We start from the raw sequence: 20455 nt of genomic DNA on the forward strand, positions 1-20455 counted from the left end.
TGTGCACCCCACCCGATCGATTCTACGGCAGACACATCAAAGGCGCAGACGCTAGTTTTAGACCTAGAAAATGGGCAGTAAGTTTAGTTAAACTACAAACCTGGAACACATTTGGATAAAGTTATAAGAGAGAGAAGCTAAAATCTATGTTTAAACGGCCATTACTTCTCGAAATAAAAGTAAATTTAAGTTACTACAAACATTAGGACAATCAACAACACATTAGACCTTTTTGGATAATAGAGACACAGATGGTCTAAACAGGACAAGTGTAAGTTTAGTCATTCAAAATGTCTTGTTAGTCAGAAGCATCTTACAATGGCAACAAACTCAGGACAGTCACTTTAATGTAAGTATCGATTACAATCACCAGCTGCGTCCAGTATTAACATACATCGTCGCAGAGTGAAGAGAGTGCTCTAATGCTAGTATCAGACTACCAACTGTCACGACTGAGTTTGCCAACTCAACAGTTGCGTTGTAAATTTCCCCCCACTCCTGACTAATCGGTCGTAGGAGTTGTGTATAATGCGACAAGAATCGAGTTGTAAGAACGCCCAGACTAGCAACTGGACAGTCGTAGAAGATCGACGAGTTGGTAAACTCCGTCGTGACAGTTGGTGGTCTTAGCCTAGCACTATGAAAGAGGAAGAAGGAAAAAATTGTTTTATTTAATTACGGCTAAGGACGACACAGATAATGAGAGAGGAAACCCGCCATGGGAGACTTTTTTTCAATTATAATTATCAGCAAGGGATAGTATATATCACGACACTTGTTACATTGGCCTCGGTAGTGTCGTTGTTAACCGTCCAACATAAGGCTGGTGCGTACTGTGTTCGCATCCCGGTACCGGCTCCCACACAGAGTGAGTTTTAACGACTCAATGGATAGGTGTAAGACCAGTATACACACTCTTCTCTCCCACTAACAACTAACCCACTGTCCTGAACAGACAGCCCAAATTGCTGATGTGTGTGTCCATGACAATGTGCTTGAACCTTAAATGGATATAAGCACAAAAATAAGTTGAAATGAAATACACTAACTGTGGAGACGTTCAAGCACGTTGTTCTGGGCACACACTTCAGCTATCTGGGGTTAGTGGTTATACAGGTCTGTGTAGTGACCTAACAACTCCCTGTTGAACTGGGGCGGGACTCGCTCCAGCCAGTGCACCACGACTGGTACGTTAAAAGCCGTGGTATGTGCTATCCTGTCTATGGGATGGTGCATATAAAAGATCCCTTGCTGCTAATCGAAAAGAGTAGCCCATGAAGTGGCGACAGCGGGTTTCATCCCTCAATATCTGTGTAGTCCTTAACCATGTCGGACGCCATATAACCGTAAATATAATGTGTTGAGTGCGTCGTTAAGTAAAACATTTCCTTCCTTCCGTGTTGAACCGGTGGTGCGAACCCAGGACTACAGGTTTTGGTATGCTAGTCGTAGTACTCTGGTAATGTCTACACAAGTCGGCTTATCTGTAAATAATAATAATAAAAACTTCCTACTGCTTCTACAAGTGTCAAGGGATGTGAACTGCGGGTGGCTTTTGTTTTGGCCATGGTAAAAAAACATGTGGAAAATACAGGAACAAACGATCGCGAATAAACTGAGATAACAAATGACATGGTGATTACTTCTCCTTCATGCAAACTCCGGATGTAGAACAGTCTGTGCCTCCAACGGGATAGAGAAGAAAATTGTCTGGGATGCCAGGACGTCCATGTCACATCTTATGCCACTATTTAACCATAATATATATTTATACATTTTATAATAATGTACCAAATAAACAAACCGATACATGCATATTAGTCAAACTTGTACTGTGATCAATGGGGATGAAAAGTAGGTACTCCACGAGTCCAAAATATTGGATTCGGGTACTCGAGGATCAAACTCGACCAGGACCCGAGTACCCGACACCTACACTAGATTATAATGCTACTAAGGTATAAAGTAATATAGCATTAGGTATCTTAAATCCAGCACTGAATATGGATGCCAAATACCATTTCATTACATTGCATTCCACATATTCGACTTTTGTTTTCCCTTCATATCTCATAGCCATATAATGTAACCGACGGCAAGCTTATAGTAAAAAAAAATATAAAAAAAATAAAAATAATAAATAAATAAATAAATAAATAAAATTAGAGTACTATTCCTTGCACGGGTACTCGAATCCTGTGAACGGACTCGAGTCCTGCTAGACTCGGCCAGAGCTCGAGTACTCATGGAAACCCTAATGAACAGACACCCAAAAAGAAATCCTTCTCTATTGAAATATTGTGGTCTTGTGTCAAGGAAGGAAATGTTTTATTTTACGAGGCACTCAACACATTTTATTTACGGTTATGTGGCGTCAGACATATTAGTCCAGGAGCCAGGTCGATTTATCTATGTCGGAGAGTCACGAAGGTTTGAAAATTGATTCTTATGTAAAAACATATGTGTAGAGTTCAGATTTTCAATTCTTACTTGCCTAAACCTGTACATTAATTGGGAATTTGCATACTTTTAATGGTACGTCAAAGTAAATTTGTGTTCGATCTGCTGCTACCCAAAAACAACATTCCGCGCTTCACGCTTTTTTCACGTGAAACGTCTGTGAAAAATGTGAGAGGCGCGTGTCTTGCGAACGTGTGACATACACGTAGTTAAAAAAAAAAAAAAAATAATAATAAAAATTCATGTTTCTCACGTTGACGTGTGGTATCACAAATACACACAGAATATTTATAAGTACTGTATTCTTAAATATATGTTAATTTATTTTAATTTGTTAGTGTTAACAGGAAAATGTATGACTATTTGATTCATGAAAAATTATATTTAAACAGATATCAGACGATATGGTGCTCACCCTGCTCTCATCCAGACAGGGACGGTGCCGGACCCCCAAGCATCGAAGGGATCCACCTACAGCTACTGGTGGGAAAACCTCTACAAATGATGAGAATAGGAGTATATATGTGTTGTATGAAACTGAGGTACCTTACAGTGTATGTACACACACACACACACACACACACACACACATATATATACACACACACACACACACACACACACATATATATATATATATATATATATATATATATATATATATATATATATATATATATATATATATATATATATACATACATACATATACACATACATACATACATACATACATACATACATATGTATGTATGTATGTATGTATAATCTGTCCAAAAAGAAACGCATAGGCGAAATATTCATAGAATTATCTCTTTAATACAAAGTGGCATAATTTCGTTATTTATGATCGTATCACAGTCAAATTTGACACGAGTATATGACAATGTTCTGGCTATGGTTTTCGTTACCAAACAGCGTCGCACGAGGGCGATGAAATCAGTACCTTGTGTGGCCACCAGCAGCAGCAATCACTGCAAGACATCTCCTTGGCATAGACTGAATGAGTATCTGAATCCGGGCACGTGGAATCCTAGCCCATTTTTCCTTCAGTGCATGTGACAGTTGCGGAAGTGTTTGAGGCTCCGGGTCACGCTGGCGTACACGTCTGTCCAGTTCTTCCCATAGATGTTCAATGGGGTTGACATCTGGCGATATTATGGCCATGGCAGCACATTAATGTTCTCAGTCTGTAGGAAATCCATTGTTACACGTGCCGCATGCGGCCTGGCATTGTCCTGCTGAAAGAGTTCTCTCAAATATACACCTTTCTTCTTCTTTTGTTTTTGAATATTTGAATCAGTATTTGTCGATCCAAAGAGTATTTGCATTTCCTTACACCAGAGATCATAGTTGAAGCTGCCTTACATATACACTGAATATTTGGTATAATACTAAGATACTAAAAGACAATAAACCGTTTTTATATGGTAACTACATAAAAAAAGGGAATTGTTTTCATACACGACTTACTTGACACTGAAGGAAATATCTTTACATTTAATATCCGGTCTACCACTGTTTGCATTTAGAAACGCATTATATTTACAAACAGGTTTGGCTACACTATCTGAACGCCGAAAGGCCAAATATTTGTGTGCTATATTCAAAATAATGAATGGTGTGACTCCTGACTTCTTAGTCAGCAGCGTACCACTTAGGGTTGAACAACGTGTCCACTTTAGTATGAGGAACGAATCCAATATATCTATTCCTTTTGCTAAACAAATGTGTTAAAAATGTCATTTACACATTCAACAATAATTGATATTTGGAATAGTGTGAAAGCAGAAATACGAAATTGTGAACGAATTTCATATTTGAAAACCCCCCAGTAGCACCTGATGTTTACAAAGTACCTCATTCCATTCATGCGGACATCAACTAAACAAAATGTTCGTCATTTATGTAAAAAATGCCATTTATACGTGGACATTCGAAGTAACCAACCAATAAACAAAGATATTATCTCCATTCCGCTACCAAGTTCCAGCCAAGTTCTAAATTAACTATAAAAATTATAGTGGACGAATTGTCCAAGAACAATTTTTGGTTGTGGACGAATCGCCTCGAGTTCAACAGTGGACGAATCTTTAGTGGACGAAACGTCCAGAGGACGAATCATCTGCATCCCCAGACTGGTAGTCTTCAGTAGTCATACTAAATTCTTAGACACAACTGAAAAATATTTTATCTTACAAGCAGCCATTTTTGAGACACTCATATTAGTTTCATACATTTAAAGGTAGGGTCAACTCAAACAAGAGCCTTATGTGTTGGAAAGATGCATACCCGGACCACCAACACATACTGACACTTTAGCAAATGAAAAACGCATAATTTTAGAGTTAATAAAAAAACATGATTATTCCTGCTAACTGGGGACAGCCATTTTGTTTCGTTTTTGTGACGTCCGGTGGTATAGCTTGGGGCGAAGTGACGTCAGCTCCGTCCATCTCCTCTATTGACAGTGTAAACAAACGCTCTAATTTACGACAAGGCACTTCTCTTTGATCAACCTGACTTGTAAAACAGCATAAATGACGTAATAATATAATAAACTATTAAACTAAATATATTTCAAGTTGCATTAACGGAACAAAATGGGGTTATAGTATTTTTCTCTGTTAAATAATCCAAAGGAAAAATGTACACTATTAGGCCTATTGATATGCTACATTTGGAGCAAAAATGACAACCCACGATACCCAAGTGATAATTTTCTTTTCTTTGAGACTACGTAATTGGTCAGTTCTGTAGTTTTAGATGGAAAAGTCTACTTAATAAATAGTTTTACAGAACTATTTACAGTAATAAACCATGTCCATTACCATTTTAGGGGCGACAGGTAATATTCCACAATACCGGTATGTATTTTTGTGTCTAGACAGCGTCAATTAATTGGCTCGTCTGGTTACCAATCAAATACACACCTGCCAATCACGAATCACAGGTAGAAGCAACTAACAGCATAGACCAATTAACTAAGAAAACACTCCGTGTATCATTTCAGTACGTAGGTTAATGCATGGACAAAACATTGTTAATTATTTCGACTTGTTGTGTAGCCACTTTGACAATGGTATTTTATTTTGTATTGAAAAATAATATATATAGAGCTGGATGTACTTACTGCTGGCTTACTGGGATGTGTATTATTACAGAACATTGCAATGTATGACTTTTTATCATCCCGAAAAAACCAGGTAGATTGTGTTTCTCTAGTTCTAAGGCTCATTCCTGACGTTATGCGTTAAGTATTACGTAACCACCAGCTCGCCAGAGGGCGTACTCACTGAGATGGTACAAAATGGCTGCGCCCGTTATATATAATAGCCGTCACATTTAACCGTTTTATTAATTAACTACATGTATACGATTATACTTGTTGATATTAAGCAATAATGTGCATTATATATCGTTGAATATGCATACCAGGCCAAATGCCTTAATTGTCCCTTCCTTTAACATTTTTCTCTATCAAGTCCATCAAATTTGCCAAATAAATCTTAATTATTACATTTGTGATTATTAATTATGGAACAACATCCTTCTGAAATCGGAAAAGTTGGGGGCCTTTTTAATGAAAAAACCCAAACAGTGTCGGTATACTTTTAAAATCCTGAATCTGGTCTCATTTTGTAGTTTGTATTTACCAAATATCATTATCCAGAAGTCTTTCTTAGGAAATTTGTTTTTAATTATACATGATTTTAGCACTCACGAAACATTCACAAGACACAATTGGGTCGAACTTCAAAAAAATGAAGAAGTTATATGTGTGTAATATTGAAGGTAACAATGTTTTAGTGTCTCAAAAATGGCAACTCGTAAGATAAACTGCCATTTTAAGGTTCTTCAGTTGTCTCTAAGAAATCAGTTTAACTATTGAAAATTACCAGAACTTCATAATATTCTTAGTACTATTGCAAAATTGTATGTTTCTATCCCGAGAAAAGTGGACTTGAAGTATAGAACCAAAATGATGGTGGCCATTTTCGAGCTAAATTTATCGCCTACCACAGTTAGCAAAATTACCATTTCTCAAAAAACTATTTGGAATACAGTCCAAATTTTTGATTGATTCGTGTGGATGACAGGAATATTTGCTACAAATTTCAAGTGAATCTGAGACCGAAGTGCGTGGGCGACCATAAACATAATGTGTTGCTTTGAGATAGATTGACCCTTTAGTAACGTAATGGGATTGTGTCTAAATTTTCCAACTAAAATGTGCGTGCGTGCGCTGGCATGCGTATGTGTTTCAAATCTGACAATGTTTTGTTAATAAAAATACATTAATTGGACATCAGTACTAAATTTAAATAATTATAAATGAAATTAACTTGGACATATTAGATGTCATGATAGAATATTACTATTCTAGATCAGGCACTGCGGAAGCAGGTAGACATTGGGGGTGGGGGGTGGCTGACTGAGATTGAGGGTTCCTTGGAGCGGAACTCTCTTTTCCGTAGGGGGTGGGGAGTGGGAGTGTCATATGTATGAGGGGCGGGACGTAGCCCAATGGCAAAGCGCTCGCCAGTTGCGCTGTCGGTCTAGGCCCATTTGGGTTATTTCTCGTTCTAGTCAGTGCACCACGACGCGTATATTAAATGCCGTGGTATGTGCTATCATGTCCTGTGGAATTGTGTATATTAAAGATCCCTATAGCTTTCTACTAATGACAAAATGTAGTGGGTTTCCTCTCTAAGACCATTTGTCAAATATTACCAAATGTTTGACATCCAATAGCCGATGATTATAATAAATCAATGTGCTCAAGTGCTGTCGTTGAACAAAACAAAGTGGTGATCTATCACTATCCGTGCCCAAAAACCCAACTTCGCGTTGAACATAGTGGCAGTTACAGTTACTTCCCTTGGGATAATTCTCTCAAAACAAAAAACAGTTTTGTTCGTTATGGTTGTTTTGGTTTTTACTTTTGTTGTTTATGTGTAATTCAATCATTTGTTTTCGAGCTAAAACGAAAAGACGTTCTTCTGCAAGGTGACTGATACAATTATTGAAGACAGTAAAACTGAAGTAAATGAAATGAGCTGAACAACAATCTGTAATAAGACTGTAATAGTTAATTTTTAACCGAGCTTTTGGCTGTTTTAAAGTCACAAAAATGTTTTAACACTTACAGTTACACTGTACTGTTTAAATTATGGGCCTAGTCCTACTCTCTTAATTGAGCATATAATAAAACAGGTATCTTAAAAACGGGTAGAAAAAAACCCCTGTGCTAATATTGTTAATTTAATAATATTAAATAAGACCCCCGTAAAATGCAAGTTCAGTTTGTTATAATTTTGTATGAAAGACAACAGACTCAACGGTGCTTAATCAATTCAATCAATGTATAGTCTGTCTCACAGTTACCGCAGACTCCATGGGCTTGTCTTATTTTGGAATAAACATTTGGAAGCGCCATCTTGCGTTTGTTGACATATGCAAGTAGACCTGGAAGGAAGTATGTTTTTGACAAATGCGAACAAATCAGTGTGAAATGTTCCATTCTCTTGTAAGTTAAAAAAAATAAAAAAATCATGCGCCATTTTCACAAACCTTGAAATAGTAATTAATCCCCCTATAGCAGAAGTGTTTATTATTTCCTTCCAATTCACTCTCCGACTTTCCATGTGTCCCTGACCTGTCTTCTGGTATTTGAAGTTGACCAGCCCCAAATTTTTGTAATCACATGTCATGGCTTGTATGGAGGCGGATAAAGGCCACATAATATTAACACAAATCTGTTACAGTGTAATGTCACACATTCAGCGTGACATTGTTGGTTGACGAAATCACTTAGAGAATGAGCGAGATCGTCCAAATATTTGTTATTTTAAACATATTATTTTTTTAAATTATGAACTAAGCACAAATATAAATAATAAGGAGTACTGATAATAATATTTAAAAAATAAATAAAATTAAATTGAAATAAACAAAGCACTGAAAAGATGATAATTGGGAAGAGCACAAAAACTTTCCTTCATCACCCCAGCCTGGACCACCCACCTCAGTGAAAGCAATTCAAATTCCCATGAGGAAAGTGATGGGTCTGATTCAGAGGAATCGAAATGCTGTATAATTTGTAAATCGTTTTCTCTACCAGCACCCAGAGAATGTGTAAACCGTATGAGTGTCAAGTGGGTACAAAATGATAACGGTGATCACTACGACACTACAAACATCTTGTATTCTCCAGTGATACCAAGGTTGTAAAGAGAGACCTTCACTGTGCCTTCACTGCATGCAGAATATACTCGGAACATTTCTAGTGTTTCTGTTTTGTATATTGAAGTTTTTTATTTGTTCCAGTTTAAAATATCTTGCATTCCAGGATTTGTGTTCAGATTATTTGTAATGAAAATGTTTAAGTTATTGTTTTTAGCTACCTTTAACCATGATAACAGGACTGTAAAAAGACCAATTCTGGTGATATTCACACCAGGACTTGCTCGATCTTCACACTCAATAGTAAGGTAACAGTTATTAACGTTTTGTCCATAACGGGCCTCCATACTAAGCAATCATAACACCCGTGGCAACTAAGAATTCCTTCCCTTTGTGTATGTTCGTCACTGCATCAAAACTGGTACATGTTTCCTACTGGAAATGAAAAACTTGTGTGTGGATTTTTTATTTCACTATATGCATGAAAGCATAAATAACCAAAAAAAAAAAAAAAAATTGTCATGTTAGCCAAATGTTTTTATTCAAAATCCCGTCTTCCGATAAGCTACATGGTAATAGGGCATGCTATGTTAAGGGAATATCTTTTAAAAGTTAATAAATTATATTTGAGTGAATTCAATTTTAAGTGTAAACCTGCATCATACTTCTCTATGTTTGGAAACTTCATTTAATTGTCAAATGAAAAGGAAAAAAAAAGCGAATGATTTAGTGAACAAAACTGCAAAACACCAACCTATTCATTGTCTTAAATTAGAAGTTGTGAAAAAACAGAAAGGTAAATGAGGGTGGGTTTTTTTTCTTCAGGAATCTTTGAACTATGGGGTCAGATGACTTTGTTCCATGGAGGTGGCTGCAGAAACGAGAGCTTGGCAACAAACCAAATTACGATGAGAAGACCTCAATATACAACCAGCTGTACCTGTCACTGCAAGTTGTAAATACGTTTGAACCACACAAGACGACAAACCATTCTCATCATGGAGGAATCTTCAACTTTGACTACTCAACAGATGGGTTTGTACTGCATTAGAAAACCATATGCCACCATTTTAAAAACCAAAATTCATAATATACTGATAAATATTCCCTTCACCTATTTTTATAAAACATCTCCCCTTTCTTCTGGGAAAGGAGAAGTAATTTCTCCTACTTTTTCAATTCTAGATTAGGGCCTGTTAGTTACATATATGTGCTCTTTTGATCATATGTTTTCTGGATATTGCACTTTATTAATGATGAATGTATTGTCAATCAAGCGAAGCACGCCCGTCTTGGGTGGTCTAGGCTGTGAGGATAAAGGTGACAATTACAGAATAATAGATCGCCAACTAAGTGGAATGAACTGATCCTGTATTTGGTCGTCAGTGTTCGTACATAATACCAAATTACAGACACAGTCTGGTTAACTTCAAAGAGCATTTGTAATAATTGTTAGCACTGTTTGTTTTCGCTTTCAAAGGCGTGAATCGTGTCAAACTTTAGCTTTTCTATTTATGTATCGGTTAATGTTTATCAATTACCAGTCATTTAGTTATGTTAAAAATTGATACATCACAGATCAAGCAATCTAGGGAAGGACTCGGTAACATGGTGTTTGCCAGATTGGTTTTAAAAAGTTCTGCTTTCTTGTCATCCAAACAGTCTTGCATAGGGCCCAGAAATGGAGTGGATAGCCAGATTGGAGAAAGAAAGTAGAGGTGTGAAGCATAAATAATGTTTTGTAAAACAAATGTACTTACAGTGTTATTTGGCATTTAGGGTTCTCCATCACTCATGTTCAGAGATATCATTGTTTGCATGGTTACTGAGCCGCACATCCCTCTGTTTGGTTTTCTGTCTTTGAATCTTCCAATGTGCCAGAACCGTTCCAGTATGGACTTGGCACCTGGTATTGCAAAACTCACCTCCTTACTGACGAATTCTGTGAAAGGTCGGAGGTCAGGATAGAGTATAAAGAAATGCAGAAAACTTTTAAGTGTTTTCTCTTTGATTAATACTTATCCTGATCTCTGAGGATAAGCCCACCCAACCTCCACGCTTCCGTCGACACCTAGGCACTGCTCCGATGAAAGAAGGAAGTTGAGGTCATGTGACCGGAACTAAGAAGGTGTAAATCGGAAGATTTCGTTGCCATTCAGCTGTTGAATATTTGGACCATAAGGTGGATTAAAGGGGGTGGGGGTGGGGGGGGTGGGTGGGGTGGGGGGGTGGGGGGGAGGTCAAAGGTCAGGATAAGTATTAATAAAAAAACTCTTAAAGTTTTCTTCATTTCTTACTCCATCCAGTACACCACGACTGGTATATCAAAGGCCATGGTATGTGCTGTCCTGTCTGTGGGATGATGCATATAAAAGATCCCTTGCTACTAATGGAACCAATGTAGTGGGTTTCCTCTCTAAGACTATATGTCGAAGTTACTAAATGTTTGACATCCAATAGCAGATGCTTAATAAATCAATGTGCTATAGTGGTGTCATTAAACAAAAGAAACAAAACATATTTAAAATGTTTTTTGTTTTTTTTAACTAATGTTTCTTATTAACTTTACCTTTCACCATAAGCCTCAATATGCCCAGGGCTCAGACTTGTGAATTTATTACCTTCGGCAATTTTGAAATGTTTTTAACTCTCATTAGGTCTCTCCTTGTTGCTGCTTCGGCAATTTTGAAATGTTTTTAATTCTTATTAGGTCTCTCCTTGTTGCTGCCTGTGAGAAGCAGAGCATCCTCATGTTTGATCCATTCAATGGAAAGCTGATCGACTCGAAGGATGAAGCTCACGAGGATTGTGTTAACTGTGTCAGGTAGGTAACAGATGAAAGCAAATTTAATTCAGCCCCTTTCAAGTATTAAAATATATAAATGAATCATGAGCTAGATAGCAGATGAGATAATGGTAAAATACACTGATCCTGTAATCAATGTATACATTTGCAAGATATGACGACTAGATAAATCTCTATATTTTCGGTCACTGACCAAAAATATAGGTCACGTGACATAAGCCTGACTCGACTCGAATATTTCAGACTAGATTTTCAATAAACATACTCTTTAAATCATTTGTTTAAGTACAGTAAATATAAATAACTTTTAGTTTTGTGATAACAATACAAAATGTGTATATCTATTTATGAATTAGAGTTTAGAAATGCTTTTTGAATGTCACAGAATGTAGCTAGCATCTTACAAAGAATGATGTCATGTATCTTGTATGACGTCATACGGCAAAAGCCTTGCTAGGTTGACGATGTCGATTTGAATATGCAAAAACGGAATAAATAATGATTTTCTGTAGAATTGCAGGATAAAAGAAATAACTGGTTACTGTCTTATGATGTCGACTTTATCTTGCTCAGGTCGAATGACGAAAGAGCCTCGCTGCATTTGTCATTCTAACCTTTGCAGGATAAAGCCGATATCTTAAGACAGTAACCAGTTATTCCCTATATATCTTTTGTTAAATGTGGGTGGGTTAAGCAGGTGAACTTCTATTTCATCTGCAAAGTCTAAAAAAAATTACTACTTTTCACAAGCTGCTATTTCAAGCTTTGCCGTGTTCTTTGATCAAAAGTTTACAGTAATACCCTCTGTTAGTGAAGACCCTTCAGATTTTTCCAGATTTGTTGCCTGTTATCATTCTCATCTCTGTTATTAAAAGTTGTAAATAATTGCAGATTTCTTGACACACGGGTGTTTGCCACTTGTTCTGATGATACGACTGTTGCTTTATGGGATGCTCGTTACCTGAAGCAGAAGATCAGAACATTCCACGGCCATTCAAACTGGGTGAAAAACATTGAATATGCAAGTGGGCTTGGACTCTTAGTCACCTCCGGATTTGATGGAAGCATTTTCACCTGGGACATAAACAGGTCAGTTTGTGTTTTATTGACAGTTAGAACATTGTGCTGGATTTGTTCATAATTATTGTGATAAATCAGGGATGTCATTAAGAACAGATTTAACAGGTGACAATCAAACATTATATTTCTATATCAATAGACATTATTTTTATATGGCCATATGGGTCGTATTATAATATGGCATTGTCCGTCCGTACGTCCGTCTGTTAATGTTTTCTTCTCCAGACCATATCTTGCATGCCGATGCATACAGGACCATCAAAACTTACATGTAGGAACAACTTGTGATGGCGGTGTGTCACGTACTATTACTAGGTCACTGTGACTTACTTTTCATGGTCTACTGCACATAACAGTAAATCCTTGTCCAGATCATGGCCTATGCTTATAAAACTTAAAGTCTAGACTTTAACGTAATGCTATTTGAATGGCGTTGCCATGACGTTAAAGTCTGGACTTTATTAAAGTCTAGACTTTAAGGTTTATAAGCACGGGGCCTGATGCTAAATTGGCCAGTGTCTAAAATTTGACTTTCATGTTTTAGCCTGTGTGACACAAATGGTGTTAACTGCTTTCCTACTCTGAACTGTGGGTGTAGCTTGGGCAAAATGATTTTCAACAAAAAAAAAATGTGAATTCATCTCTGACAGAGATTTTGTGACTGAAATATATTTTTTTCACTGACAATATTTCTTCCTTTTCAGTTACTCCAACGAGGAATATGTTCCTAACAAAGTGTTCCACACTGGTGCCTTGATGCGATCGAAACTGAGTCCCGACAATTCTCAACTTATCATCTCGACTGCGGTTGGATACCTGATTATTATTCACAACCTGGACCTCCACACTCTAGCTGAGGATCTGAATGGATTCAAACCGACCCTGTATAGACAGATGCAGATTAGTCAACTGGACAACTCCATGTTGATTGAATACAACCATGTGTTTGAAAGGACTCGAAACAGAGTGGAGTTTATTAGTGACTTTCCTAAAGGAAATCAGGCAGAAGTTATCTCTTCACTACAGGTTTGTATAATCCTTATTCTTTTTCCGTTTTGCCAACCTTATTGGTCCCCTATTGGTCCAACGAGAGGGGACTATTGGTTTTGTCTTTGCCTGCCAGCCTTGGTGGTGTCGTGGTTAAGCCATCAGACATAATGCTGGTCACTGGGTAGGTGTAAGACCACTACACCCTCTTCTCTCTCACTAACAACAAACAACTAACCCACTGTCCTGGACAGACAGTCCAAATAGCTGAGGTGAGTGCCCAGGACAGCGTGCTTGAATTTTAATTGGATATAAGCACGGAAATGAAATGAAATATCTCCGTCTTTCTGTCTGTCTGTTCCACATATTGTTCTCTGGACATTTTTGTTCATAATGCCTCAAGATATTGAGCTCATTTTTGTATAGCTTTATCATATAGAGTTACTGATCAATTTCTTTCTCGAGAATTGGCCTATATTTGACAGAGTTATGGCCCTTGAATTTAGGAGATTTGTATTGCTTTAGCAGTACCCTCAAAAAACTTGTTTTCATTTTGTCCCGAGCATGCTTAATCCATAATTGGATATAAATACTATTCACAACACTAATTACTTTTAAAAAAAACAAAGAGTATAATTTATATGCTTGCAAGGGTTAAAAAATACCATTGCCGATACACAAGGCAAGTAGAATTTGATTACTGGGCAACTAATCGGTAACATCCAACTTGCCCCTGAAAACTGACATCGTGAAACAAGGGTGGTGAGAATTGACATGTATTATTCATTTATTCAATTTTTGTTTTCTTGGATAGGCAAGTAACCAAGTATTGTGAAAATGATGATACATGTAATTGTGAATGGCTCTTACCATTTTAAAATTTATCCTGGCACTTTTCCAAGGGACAATATTTCACGTGAACCGTTGTTCATGCGAACTGCCAATCTGTTTTGTGGTGAACCTTTACATTCTAAAAATGAAAAGTTACAAATGTCAGAATCATCGGAATTGTATTTGCTATGTAAATAGAATTCATGTAACCAAACAATCTGTTACCTAGGTGATAATCACGTGAACCAAGTTCCTAATATATTGAAATATTATCCCCTGCTTTTGTTTACATTAATGAAAAGGCTCCATCATAGTATTCTTAGTGATGCATGGTATATATGGTGTTTATTTTATTTTTACTGATGCGTAATTTAAAGGCACATTCTGCTTGTTTCTGTTTCATGTACCTTTTTTTGTTTGTAGATTCACCCACTGGGCTGGTGTGCCGTCTCGAGAAATACTAATGCAAAAGAAAAGTCAGAGGTAAACTACTGTAGGATAACAGGGCTAGCTCTGGATCAGCAGAAAAATTTGCCAAATTTTCTATTAAACTTCAAAATTTTATAGATACCCAGTTATTTTGTAGCAAAATATCAATTAATTCTTGAAATTCTTTTGCCAAATTAAAAAAAAAATTGCCAGTTGTTTTCAAAATTCGCAATTAGCGAAGTTGGCGAGTGCCAGAACTAGCCCTGGATAACTAAACATAAGTAGCATGTTCAGACAGCCGAGTGCTCACAAACAATTTGACTGGTATCATCGTCTTCAGCTATCACATTAGGGACACAAAAGCAGCGTAGCTGTGATTACTCACGCACCTGAACAAACTGCCTCTGAAAATTGTGAGAATGATAGTTTAATTTGTCCTGTCTAGTTTTGTGTAACCCACAGTTTGCATGCTTATCAAATTTAGACATTCTTAGTGGCCTGACGTATACATTTGTTCTAGGTAGCAGTAAAGTGAGTGGTCATAATTATGCCTGTACCTCAGTAATAGGAGGGGGGGGGGATGTAGCTCAGTGGTACAGCGCTCGTCTGATGTGCGATCGATCTAGGATCAATTCGTGTCGGTGGGCCCATTTGGCTATTTCTCGTTCAGCCAGTGTTCCATGACTGGTATAACAAAGGCCGTGGTATGTACTATCCTGTCTGTGGGATGGTGCATATAAAAGATTCCTTCCTGCTAAAGTGAAAAGAGTAGCCCATGAAGTGGTGACAGCAGGTTTCCTCTCTCAGTATATGTGTGGTCCTTAACCATATGTCTGACACCATATAACCGTAAATAAATTGTGTTGAGTACATCGTTAAATAAAACATTTCCTTCCTTCAGTAATAGAGTGATTACCTAAGATATGATAGATCATAGGAATGATTTCCTTCAATGGACTTGTCACTTGTACCCTATCCCAACAAAGGCAGTGGTATACAAAACTTTGTTATCAATCTAAAACATATGACCACTGAGGCACTCAGTAGACATATCCTTGTTATATGGTAACCAGCCTCGGTGGCGCCGTGATTAGCCATCGGTCTACAGGCTGGTAGGTACTGGGTTCGGATCCCAGTCGAGGCATGGGTTTTTTAATCCAGATACCGACTCCAAACCCTGAGTGAGTGCTCCGTAAGGCTCAATGGGTAGGTGTAAACCACTTGCACCGACCAGTGATCCATAACTGGCTCAACAAAGGCCATGGTTTGTGCTATCCTGCCTGTGGGAAGTGCAAATAAAAGATCCCTTGCTGCCTGTCGTAAAAGAGTAGCCTATGTGGCGACAGCAGTTTTCCTCTCAAAATCTGTGTGGTCCTTAACCATATGTCTGACGCCATATAACCGTAAATAAAATGTGTTGAGTGCGCCGTTAAATAAAACATTTCTTTCTTTCCTTGTTATATGCATTAAATTACTGAACAGACATTTTTTTTTCTTTCTATGTGAGCACTTTTCCCATGTAATTTTGACTAAATACAGAGACTACGGTGGATGACAAATTGTACACTGCTACAGCAAAGATTCTCCTCTATGTATTTATAAAAAGTAACATATATCTGAGAAAAATAGTTGTTTTTTTTCCATTTCAGTGGACATGTGTGCATGACATACAGACATTGCCTAAGCCTGACAAAGAGGATTCTGACAGCAGTTCAGACAAAGATCTGTCTGAAGCCAGTTGTTCGACGGCAGACAGCGTTCAGACGGACAGTTCTCCTGCAGCGCAGTCTAACGGACCCCATTTAGACATCTACGTGAACTCGTACGAAAACCTCGGTCACGCTATTACAAGACCAAGAGTGCCGCAAGACGTGGAAGATGACGATGATGATGTTGATTCTCAATCAAGTGATGAATTTCCGTTGATTACGGTCAACGGATTTGGCAGTTATGACCTGATTCACTTCAGACGTGCGAACAATCCCACTGTATCTCTGTCGCTACAGACAAGTAACTCCAGTGTCTCGGAACCGGCTAGATCTGACGAGCCAAACGTTGATGGCACGCCAGATCCCCCATTTCATCTGCACAATAACATCTCTCTCATTCCATTTCAAGACATTTTCAAAACGTCCTCGCTGCTAAGAAGGCGGCCACGTAAGAAGAACAAAAACGTCTGTCAGAACAGACCGCGACTGCTGGCCTTCGCTCGGGAACCTAATGTCGGTAGAGGATTCATCAAAGAACTCTGTTTCAGCGCTGATGGCAGACTGATTTGCTCTCCGTTTGGCAACGGGGTCAGACTTCTAGCGTTCGATCCCAGCTGTAGGGAGCTCTGTGATAACGTGCCCACGTCTCCTGTGCAGCTGTATGAACTTGGCAGCAGCATTTCACACAGTGACGTTGTGGTTACCACCAAGTTCTCGCCAGTGCACTGTTTGTACGTGTCGGGCTGCCTCAGTGGGAAGGTTGCTTTCAACCAGCCGCGGTTGTGAGATTTAAGCATCGGAATATTAAAACAAGGTCACAAAAACTTTGAACATTTTTTTAGGCCTAGTTTCTCATCAGTGGTTCAGATACAGGAGACTTACACCTTAGAGAACTGCTCCCATAAACATGGTTTACAATGAACTGTTGATCTTGTCAGAAATGATTTTTATGGGCAAAACCATGAGGAAGATGTAGGTTTATAGAGGATATCAAAACTGAATCATTAAATTAAATATAAATTGAAATGTTCAGCAGATTCTTTCTGGTTGAACCATCAATGAGAAATTAGACCTTACAGTAGCCACCAAAAACTCATTTATTAAAAAATGTGCTATATAATACAGTTTTGCAAGGCTCAAAATTAATTTTGTGGAATGCAAAGCAGTCTTTGCTTTTCAAATTATACACTGGAAAAGTAAATACTAGAAAATGAGAAGCAGTTGTAGAAATTAGTGTAAAAATTGGCTTCTAATTGCACCAGTTCATAGTGTAATATTTTAACAGTAGTGCTGGAGACTTGAGACCATACAGGTAAAAGCATATGGTTGATATTACTGCTCCTTAAAATCGAGAATTCTGGAAATACGTGGAGCACTTTCAAAAATAAGATGGAAAGCAAAAGCTGCTTATGAAACTGCTTATCATAAAGAATATTATACCTTTTAAGCGACATTTACTGCTGGTCACCTGGCAATTTTTAGCCTTGTGTTGGTGGGCTGCATTATGTAAAGTTTGGCATTTGATATCTTATGATTGTTTGCAGTTGGTTAGTGGTGAATTTAACAGTATTTTCATTATTTCAGATGATATGTCCATGCAATACCATAAACCATTTTTAAATTACCAAACACATTTCATTAACCATTCCTTTTGTTTCCAACATGTCTTACTCATGTGTATTTCACTGTTTATGTCTCTGCTTATATTACTGTTTTACGATAAACAATAAATTGTGCAGGGTTTTGTCCTACCATGTAGAGTTTGAACCCGCAATGTTTTTTTTACCATTATAGAAGCTTGTAATTTAGGTATGTTTCTTATTTCCCCAGTTAATTGCTGATGCTCACAAGTCGAGTGCTGTACGAATAGGGCATAATTGTATGTGTGTGCTTTATATTACCAAACTACATTTCCTTAAAGGGACCATCCTGAGTTTTCGTTTTCAGCTGTTAAGATGATGTCGACCAACAGAGACTTTAATTACTGTAATTACATATTAAATACATTTTTCTAAATAAAATGTTGGTGATTGTACAGTATATTAAACATGTTTCTGATCATCCTAGTGATTATACTAAAGTTAAAGTTTGTTTTGTTTAACTACGCCACTAAAGCACATTGATTTATTAATCATCGGCTATTTTGACGTATAGTCTTAGATAGGAAACATGCTACCATTTTTCATTAGTCAGGTCATAGGGTTTTATGTGCACATTCAGAACAAGCTGTTATAGGACAATTTGTCCATTAGCAGCAAGGGATCTTTTATATGCACCATCTCTCAGATAGGATAGCACATACCACAGCCTTTGATATGCCAGTTATGGTGCACTAGCAGGAATGAGAAATAGCCCAATGAGCCCACTGACGGGATCGATCCTAAACCGACTGCTCTTCAGGTGAGTGCTTTACCACTGGGCTACGGCCTGCCCCAGTTTATACTAGGTCAGACTTCATTTTCTTTCCTAAGATATATTTTTTTTGTACGTGTGAAATTATTGAGATACAAAATCCATTTTGGGCTACTTACAAATATTAGGATTATCAGAAACACATGGAATATACAGACCCTGTTATTCTAAAAAAGAAATATATTTCACATGTAATGTATGTACTAGTCGTCACAAAAATTTTTATTGGTCGAAAACATTTTACAGTGCAGCAAACACAGGATAGTGCATTTAATGTTGATGTTTTGGACATGTGAAAATATTTTCCATACATTTTATGTAAACCTTAAAAGTCGGTGACTTTACAGATTGTTTTATTAAGCTGCAACAAACACCAGGACAACAAAAGTGCATTGGATTTGCCAAAATTGATAATTGAAGCAAAATGATGTAAATAACGTGAAAATTAAAGTTTAAAAAAAGAAAGAATAGAAAAAGTTGTAAGAGCCAAAAATATTTGATACTGACATTAAATAGGCCATTAATCTTTAACACTTGACTATAAAGATACAGTTAAATGTTTTAAATAAGGTTGTTAGCTAGGAACATTTGCCAAAATCAAATTTATGTCCTGTTTTTGTATAAAAAGTATTTTTATGGTTTTGTTTGGGGGTTTTTTGTAGTTATATATAGATATATTATCAATCATGAATATCATAAACCATGGTCACATTTAGCAGTATTCAGTATATCATTTGTTAAAACCATTTTGATAATGTGAAGTTACTAACCTATACTTTAGGTGTTGGTATGTAACATACATATAGAGAATACTAAACGTGTTTTTAATTGTACATCTTTCGCTTGTAATGTATGATTGAAAAATCACTTGTAATATAAACAGTCTCACGTGGGAATGAGTATAGTATTTTACTTATTACACTGCACATCAATGAACAAAAATTGACCAGAATGACTTCCAAAGTACCGTAACTAAACAAGGTGTAAAAATGCATAGATTATAGACCTGGAAAATGACATCACTTACCAAATGACCTTAGTAAGGGAGATGTTGATGTATTAACTTTACACCTCCCCTTTAGATGAGTAAAGCTTACTTTTAATGGGAACCGGTACTGAGATATAAACCTACCAGCCTTATTGACTCTGAAATGGCTAATCACATATTATCATGTGAAAAGGCTTGCAGTTGTCCGCCCTTGCACATCTGCAGATATTGATGTGCATGAGCAGTTGCTTGCATCAAATTATAAGGACACTAGCTAAATCTTGACTATGAATACCACAACTCAAACTTCTTATTTAAAAAAATATTGAGTACCATAACTAGGTCACTGTGACCCACTTTTCACACTACTGCACATTAAAGGAAATCCTTGTCAATCTTCCTTATCAGTTCATATAGGATCATCAAACCTTGCATGCAAGTACACATGGGATGGTAGTGTGTCAATGCAACCTACTTTTGATGGGCGAATCATGTACATCACTGGTACTCTTGTTTATTGGAAACTGTAAAATGTGCAATACATGTATAATACATGACAGTATTTAC

The 20455-nt window shown here is 37.2% G+C and overlaps 1 protein-coding gene across 2 annotated transcripts; it reads left to right on the forward strand.

Moving 5' to 3' along the window:
* The first annotated feature begins 7371 nt into the window (after nt 1–7371).
* Nucleotides 7372–18574, forward strand: LOC121384635 (DDB1- and CUL4-associated factor 10-like). Of its 2 annotated transcripts, none has more exons than XM_041515105.1 (7): nt 7372–7470; nt 9472–9681; nt 11357–11470; nt 12344–12541; nt 13237–13558; nt 14774–14833; nt 16429–18574. In XM_041515105.1, the coding sequence occupies exons 2-7, from the start codon at nt 9485–9487 to the stop codon at nt 17272–17274; spliced, it is 1737 nt and encodes a 578-aa protein (XP_041371039.1). In that variant the 5' UTR covers nt 7372–7470; nt 9472–9484; the 3' UTR covers nt 17275–18574. The 2 variants fall into 2 exon arrangements, with proteins under 2 accessions (XP_041371039.1, XP_041371040.1); XM_041515106.1 differs by having other exon boundaries at nt 7381–7506.
* Nucleotides 18575–20455: the final 1881 nt, after the last annotated feature.

Source organism: Gigantopelta aegis, chromosome 10 (genome assembly GCF_016097555.1).
Source record: "Gigantopelta aegis isolate Gae_Host chromosome 10, Gae_host_genome, whole genome shotgun sequence".
In the NCBI taxonomy this organism is placed as follows: Eukaryota; Metazoa; Mollusca; class Gastropoda; order Neomphalida; family Peltospiridae; genus Gigantopelta; species Gigantopelta aegis.